This window comes from Belonocnema kinseyi, chromosome 5, assembly GCF_010883055.1.
Source record: "Belonocnema kinseyi isolate 2016_QV_RU_SX_M_011 chromosome 5, B_treatae_v1, whole genome shotgun sequence".
NCBI classification, from domain to species: Eukaryota; Metazoa; Arthropoda; class Insecta; order Hymenoptera; family Cynipidae; genus Belonocnema; species Belonocnema kinseyi.
The window spans coordinates 147,303,015-147,311,422 of record NC_046661.1 but is presented as its reverse complement, the minus strand read 5'-3'; the positions used below and the strand labels follow the sequence as shown (position 1 = coordinate 147,311,422).

The following is an 8,408-nucleotide window of genomic DNA, read 5'->3' as shown; positions in this document are numbered from 1 at the left end:
TCACTGTGGATGAAATATGGATACAGCACTGCACCACAAAAACCAAGGAACAGTTCAAATGATGGCTCCCCAATGTTGCCAAGAGTCGAATTTGCACCAAATAAGGAGAAGGCCGTTATTTCAGCCGCGAAGGTTATGGCGACTGTCTTTTGGTATTCGCAAGGAATAATCTTCATCAACTATTTGGGAAAGTGTAAACTATTACAGGTGTATACTACAGGGTTTGTATACAAAATTTCAGAAACAATTTTTTTCTGACGTAACGTCGCCTCCGAGCGTTTGTTAAAGCTAGATTGAGTTTTAAGTGGACCCCTATCGTGTGACTCTTTGAAAGCTCGAAATGCTGCAAACAATTGAACAGCGGTACATCAATTTTTGTGTTGGACTGGGGAAATCGACTACGGAGACGTTGGGCATGATTCGCCAAGTGTTCAAGGATGAAACCATGTCATAAACTGTAATTTTAAGTGGCACAGGCTCTTCAAAGATGGCCGATACAGTGTGGAGGTGTGCACATGATCGCAGATCGAATTGAGATTGATAAGATGAGATTGCACCTCATTATCACTAATAATTTGGCGATGCGGAAAATCTGCACCAAACTCGTCCCGAAGGTGACGAACTACCTCACGCAAAACGGCATCGCGACGATTCACCAACCCAATTACAATCCCGACTTGGCCCTATCAGACTTTTTTTGATTCACCACCATGGCGCCCTAAATGTCGCCAAAGAAGCTGGTTCGCGTACCCTTAAGAAGCTTCCCTGTTCCTCCTAGCAAGGACCCATCGAGTCGTGGGAAAGCCGCTGCCAAAAGTGTGTCGACGCTCAAGGGATGTACTTTGCAGAATTTTAAGGTTTTGTAGCAATATCTGAAATAAATCTATTTTTCCCCAAATTTTACTGATACTTTTTATACAAACCCTGTATGCATTTTAATTTGACCGTTTGAAAACTGAGACACAAGAAAAACATCCAAAATTGACCAACCAAAAAATCCTGTTCAATCATGACAACACACCAGCGTACTAGGATGACAAAGACGTCCTTCTTTGGAAGGATATGTCCTTCTTTTTCGATGGTTGTCCTTCTGTTTTTGTCCAATATTTTCTTTCAAGATTTTCATCATATTTCGCGTTTTTTATTGCGCGGAACTAAATTTTGTTCACAATTTCCGAGGGATAAGCCTGAGGTCGAGGGGAATAACGTTTGATATATATTTGTTTACCGCGATGGCTCGTTCAAAAGTGAAAAAAAATGTCAGACACATTTATTTATATCTGGTTTACCAATTGAGAGTCCGGATTGCATAACGAACTTAGTGCGTGGTATCAGCCAGCCTAGTAGGCAAGAGAGGGGATAACGCGTTGTTACGGGCCGAGTGAATTGGACAAATTATTTTTAGACTGCCGTCATGTCCAATCAACTCGGCCCGTAGCAACGCGTTACTCCCTATCTTGTCTACTATGCTGGGTGCGTCCACGCGCTAAGGTCGTTACGCAACCCGGACGCTCAAGCCGCCGTTTCGGGCCCAGTTACTCTACATGCGGCTATGGTTGGCACAGAGGTGTCACCCCCTTTTTCCAGACCTCATAAAATCCGGAAAATGTGCCTCGAGCAGGTGAACCAAGATCTCCTCGTGAAATTTCAGAGTGCGGAAAATATCATCCGTGTTTCGAGAAAGCAGATTGTCCAGTCTAGTCACCACTGCTACTTTTTCGATGTCTATACAAAAGTTGGTCCAGCTTTCTTGTTTCGCCTTGCGTATTGTATCCTTTATTCATCCCTTATCGTCGTAAATGAGGTCCATAGTTTATCCTTTTTGCCAGTACTGGCATGTCTAAGCCTGTCTCTGGTTTCCCTGCGAAGCCTTTCGCGTTTCTCATTCCACCAGTGCGTCTCCCCAACCTTTCAAACTCTTGTAGGCCTGCAAATAATTTTATAATTAGATTTGATGGCCGGCGTGAAAATCATGACTGCCATCTCCAGAGTGTCCACGTCTCTAATTGACCTGGTCACCTCTGAGAGTGCTACACTCCTTATTTCCATGGAAAATTTGTCCCAGTCCGTTCTTCTTAGATTTCTGGCCTACTTATGGTCCGCGGGTACGATGGATTCCAACTAGAACTCTATCTGTAAGTCATCTGAGAGAGTGGACCCGTCTAAGGTTCTGCCGGTACAGAGAGTGATGTCTATGACCGCTTCCCTGACCGAGTTACGAAACTTCGCCGTGTTACGAATATCTAAATCAGTAATGATTAAATATTCCAGTAGATCATTACCTTAAGAGCCCTCACCTGAGTCTTAGGAATTGGCACAAACAGGAGCTGCTTGGTATCCTCTCTGTGTCTTCTTCCTGAGGCCGATCGTGACTGATTATTCGCCAAGACGCTGTGTTTACTGAGGGGTTGAATCCCTCCAACGGCCGAAGGACTACAGACGGATCTTCCAGCTTACTTTGGAACCACACCGTAGCTCTCGTCATCTTTTAGAGTACCTCAACCCCATCTACCTTAAGATTTGAACATTCTCAAGGCCTTGTCTTGACCACTGTGTTATGCAGCCAAATTTTGATTGCTGGGTGGGCTGCGACAAATACGAAGACCTTTCCCCTACAGAAGGAGGACTCGAATTTTGGCCATTGATCTTGAAACACCTTTTAGAGCGCTCTCCAGGTGACCTCCCTGAAGAGCTCAAATTACTCCATGGCGAGCAGCGAGTCCTGATAGCTCGTATTCGCCACCATCATCGTCAGAGATTTTTTCCTCTGCGCAGATGTCAATCCAGCCCTCGGCGTCTTCCTTTTCGCCAACTGCTGGGCCGTCTTGTGTCTCTTCATAGGCTTAGTCACACCTGTGGGGTGTCCTCTGACCTCCTACCTCTCTTCTGGGCCTCAGTGCTGATTACCGACATTGTAGTCGTCGATGTTCCAGCCCCGCAGCTGCTTTACTAACCTGCTGAGCTTGCCTCCTCAGCTTCCCCTTCAGGGAACCGTTGGTGCCATTCTTATTGTGGGGAAACTAATTGGCCGTTTCCGTTTCCATAGCCCCATTCAAATGGGCCTTCAATCCCTCAGCTTCCGGAGGAGCTGTGGGCACAGCCTCCTGCTGAATTTGTATTAACGGAGAGGCAGATTGGGAGGGACAAGTTAGGTTAGATGCGTTCCAGTCCAACCTCTCTCCACCACCTCCCTTCCTTCTTTCTTTTTTTTTTTAGGTGATTTTGAGTTTTTTGTGTTTTGTTTGTGTGTTGCATATTTGATCCTAGGAGACGCTAGGGAAATAATAGTTCCTTCCTACCAGAGCCCCGCATGCAGGAGTAAGAGTATTAAGTAAGTAAGCATTCAGGGGGAGATCGTAAGATGTCATCTAGAGGCAGTTAGGACACCTTTATACTCCTAAGTGCCAAACTGCCACGGGCACATTGGGTGAAACTCCCAATGAATACCCGTTCGTAGGCCACCATACCAACGGATGGTTGTTTCTTGGTCGCTGTGCGGGCCGTAGGTCATTCCTGTCTCGATTACAAAAACTGGATATCGGTCCGGGAGTGACCTCGTCCCAGGGATCCAGAAGACCCGCGTTACCTAGAGATCCTAATACAGTAGAACTCGTCGGATCGGGACGGACCGGGTCTCCACTTTCGATCAGGCAGGTCGCAGAAACAAATCTAGCTACACCTCCTGGTAGTGACGTATATTAAAATGCACAAGGCCCTAACATTTCAGCGGCCGTTACAAGGCGGTCAATTTTCATGCATACAGCACTGACTTCCGTCGCGTGGAGTCTGCTGCGTTTCTACGCGCGTGCGCCTACCTATCACGGTCAATGGAGAAGTTTACGAGGGGGACTACATCCCTCCGAGGATTTCGATGCGACGTTTCCCAAAGATCTGAATAAAATTTTGTATTTTTTTGAAACCTACCAAAATGCTTAAAACGGTAGTGATGTTTTTCTTCGAAATCTTTAAAAATCTACATTTTGTTCAAGATTCTTTGAAACCTTTTCAAGCTTTCAATTATTTTGGAATCTTTTTAACGCTTCTAAATACATATCTCTTAAACTTACTTGAATTTTGTCCGAATCAATAGAAAGGTTCCTGCTTCAGAGGGCGTTGGTGTTCCCAATACTATTGGTATGGGATTTTTAAGCTTCCATGTTTCGCCACCACGTATGGCACCTGTTTATTTCGTAAAGTCTTTTTAAATATTCTGTTCAAAAGAAGATTTCAAAATAAAAACTCATTTTCAATTTTCCTAGGGATCTTAATTAAGTTTTTATATATTTTTAAACCTTTCCAAATTCTTAAAAAGCTACTCAAGTTTTTGTTCTAAATTTCCAAGAATCTACGTTTTGTTCCAATTTTTTTTAATCTTTTCAAACTTTTAATTATTTTGTAACTTTTTAATGCTTCTAAACATCTGCTAAACTTAACTGAATTTTATCTAAATAAATAATTGTTCAATTTTTTTTCAATTTATTTTCAATTTCCCAGGTCCGAATTAATAATGCTTCACTTTTTATTTATTTTTAAAATTTTGTTATTCTTCTGGAATCTTTTAAACTATTCTGTTTAAAATATTTAAAAATAAAAAATAATTTTCAATTTTCCTAGGGATCTTAATGAAATTTTTATATTTTTCTTAAACCTTTCAAAATGCTTTATAAGCTACTCGAATTTTTATTCTTAATCTTAAAGATCTCCGTTTTGTTCAAAATATTTTGAAATCTTTTCCAGCTCTTAATAATGTTTTGTAATCTTTGCAATGCTACGAAACGCATATCTCTAAAAATTACTTAAACTTGTGTCGGAATTAATAACTTTTCAAAATTGTTAAAAGGCTATTAAATTTTGTTTCGAGACCTTCAAAAATCGATATTGTGTTACAAATTTTTTTACAAAAAAAATCAATTTTTCCAAGAATCTTAGGAAAATTTGTTCATTATCTTAAAACGTTTAAAAATCCTTAAAGGATTCAAACTTTTATCACGAAACCTTTAAAAATCTATACTTTTTTTTACATTTTTTTAAAATCATTTCAAGTTTTAAATTAAGTTTGAATCTTTTCAAAGTTTGCAAATGTCTCCTAAACTTATTCGAAATTTTCCAAATAAATAATTGCTCAACTGTAACGCTCAAAGTTTTATATTTAGCTAAAGATTTTAATTCCAAATGATATTAATTTTTAATTGTTTAAGTCTTCGAAACCTTTAAAAAAACCTTATTAATAATGAACTACAATGAAAAATTTGTACAATAAAAGATTTTAGAATTACACATTGTTACCTGAATGATTTTATAATTAAAAAAGTTAACTTAGCATTTTTTAAAGTTGAAATCAAGCTTATTTTATATTACATTATATTTATCATGTAATATTTCATGTGATTGGATTTTTTTAAATTTTATCATCGAATAAATCAGTATTAACCTTTATCACTAGGAAAAAAAAAGCGAATTTTAATTTTATTATGACTGGAATTTATTCAAACGTCCTCATTTGACTGAGGAAAATAAATAGCAATATGAGCTTTTGTTTAATGATCAACTGCAGATTTCCTTGTATGCAAATGGACAAGGAAACTTAAATCTTTTTCCAGTTAGGTATTTTATAAGTAAGACCAGGAAAGCTTGCATTAATGCAGTACAGTGTCTGAGATTCAGAAGTGAAGAATAAGTTTAATTTAATTTTGCTTAGGGAAAAAATTAAAAATGGTAAATGAAAATAAACAATGAGTCTATTTTAACAAAATAAAAAAAACAAAAATTTTCCTGCTCTATCTATAAAATAAAATATTATAAAATAATATTACAACAGAAAATTAATAAACGTAATTACAGGCGAAACCTCGTTTTGTAATCGAAAATGGGATACTAAAAGGTGAGGAAAAAATTTTCGATATCGGAGATGCTAACTTGGGAGAAAAAATTTTGCAGAGACTGAAAAGTAAACCAGATTTCGTGGGACAGGTAAAATATAGAAAACAAAAAATAAAATCAATTAATAAATTAATTACATAATCAGAACATATTTCTATATGTAAAGTGTTTTCGTTTATCGATTTAAACAAAAGTTTTAATAAAAATATAGTTTTGAAAAAAGTGCTAAGGAAAAAGAATGATTAAATTCACAGAAACTTTTTACTGCAATAATTTTCAGGTGGATGCAGTCACAGGTGAAGAATGCACTTACGGAAAAATGGAAGACGAAAGTGTCCGCTGCTCGTTATGGTTCAGAAAAGAAGGAATGAAACCTGGAGACGCAGTGTGCCTTTTTACTCATAATCACTTGGCCTCTTATATTCCTTGTTTGGCAACATTTTATAATCGAGCAATTTTATGTCCCTCATTTTCAGGCCACTCTTTGGGTGAGCATTTAAAAACATTTTAATTTAAAAAAAAAATAGTTAACCTCACCCCCTTTACTGTCCTAATTTATGGTTTCCATTAAAAATAAGATTTGGTACTTTAAAATAATGGACACTTTTTGTACTTACGTAAGATGCTTCGAAGGTTTTAATTCAAAAAAATTCATAAAATGTAATTCATTTTAAAAATTTCCTGATTTTTCTGTGACCAATTTTTGGTTTTTCCTAACCATTACAATTCAAATACCAGCATTTTAATATTGTAATATTTTTGAAGAGGATCTTTTATAAACGTAGTAAAACAATGTTTTAGATAAAAATTTATCATTTTAAATTTTACTTATTTATCTTAAATAAAAAATTACTTTTCTATCATAAAAGATAATTTTTTAACAAAATACTTTAATTTTCAACCTAATATGATGAATTCTCAAAAAAAGTGTAATAGTTGATATTCCAAAAAAAATGATAAGATTTCATTTTAAAAAAATGAATTTTAAAGCCAAAAAAGACCAATTTTTAACAAATAAAGATTTTTCAATCATGAAAGAAAAAAACTTCAGCTAAATTGTTGAACCCCCAAGCCAAAAGATAAATTTTCTGTACAAAAATTGAATTTTCAATTAAAATTTTTTTATTTTTAGCAAAAAAAAATTATTTTCAGTAAAATAGCTGAATGTTTTAACAAAGACATTCATTTGAAAAAGACCTACATTATAAAAAAGAAGAGATTTTCAACAAAATAGTTCAACTTTCAACCAACAAGTTAAATTTCTGAATAAAAATATGAATCTGTAACAAAAAATTATTTCTTAACAAAGCAGTCGAACCAAAAATTTCTAACAAAATAAATGAACCCTAAAGCAAAGGAGATTAGTTTTTAACCAAGAAGTTGCGATTTTATTCAGGAAAGATGAAATTTTCAACAAAAAAATTGAATCTTCAACAACAAAAAATGTCATTTCTACTAAAATAGATTAATTTTTTAAATTAAAGGTTCGTAGTTTAATTTTCAACGAGACAGTTAAATTTACAACGGAAAAGAATGACTTTTTAACCAATTTGTTGAATTATAAACCAAAAAATTGCATTTTTATCGAAAAAAGATTTTATTTCTACGAAATAAGATGAATTTCTTAGATTAAAAAGATAAATTTAAAAAAAAAGATTTGAATTTTCAACCAAAAAATATTTCTGTTGACCTTTCAATATCAAAAGATAAGTTTTAAACAAGAAGTAAATTTTCTACAAAGATGCTTGAATTTTCAATCAAAAAGGATGAATTTTTTTTTAAATCGTTAAATTTTCAACCAAGCAGGTGCACTTTTATCCAAGAAATATGTAATTTCTACTAAAATAGATAATTTTTTGAATGAAAAATACAAACTCTCGAAAAAATCATTTGTATTTTCAACCAAAAAAGATTTCAGTTGACTTTTCATTATGAAAATATGAATTTTAAACCAAAAGGAAATTTTCTACAAAAATATTTGAATTTTCAACTCAAAAAGACGAATTTAAAAAAAAACTGTTGAATTTTCAGCCAAAAATGATGACTTATTTAATTTTTAACAAATAATAAAGTTTATAAATAAGAAGATAATATTTAGGTAGAAGCAACTGCAAACAAAAAAAACAGAAATACAAGACAAATAAATTTCTAACAAGAATACTATATCAGGGCTACCGCAAAACTTTATTCTAAGAATTCGCTAATTTTTCCCTGACCAATTAAAAATTTATAAAAACTGAGCTGCAAACCATTTGAAGCAATTTTAAGCTGGAAAAATTAAAAATTGAGCGATGACATTTTTTTATAAAATGAACAATTCTTAAATTATAAGTTAAATTATTTTTATTAAAAGCAGTTTTAAAATCCCTAAAAAGGATTCAAAATTTTAGTTTAAAATTTCGAGCATCTAGGTATATGTTGTTTTAGTCTTTAAGGGCATGTGACACAGCTAAATACCTATATTACCGACCTCACTTTTTCCGTTCACTGAATGTTTTTTTGAACCTAAGAACTTTTTTTGTAAATAA

General features: G+C 34.6%; 1 protein-coding gene across 1 annotated transcript in view; it reads left to right on the top strand.

Annotated features, from left to right (window-relative positions):
- Positions 1-5,623: 5,623 nt before the first annotated feature.
- Positions 5,624-8,408, top strand: part of LOC117173438 (luciferin 4-monooxygenase-like) — an 11,631-nt gene continuing 8,846 nt past the window's right edge. The window contains exons 1-3 of the mRNA XM_033362006.1: positions 5,624-5,715; positions 5,842-5,970; positions 6,161-6,368. Of these exons, the coding sequence (XP_033217897.1) occupies positions 5,713-5,715; positions 5,842-5,970; positions 6,161-6,368 (340 nt within the window). The 5' untranslated portion in view covers positions 5,624-5,712. The remainder of the gene's footprint in view (positions 5,716-5,841; positions 5,971-6,160; positions 6,369-8,408) is intronic.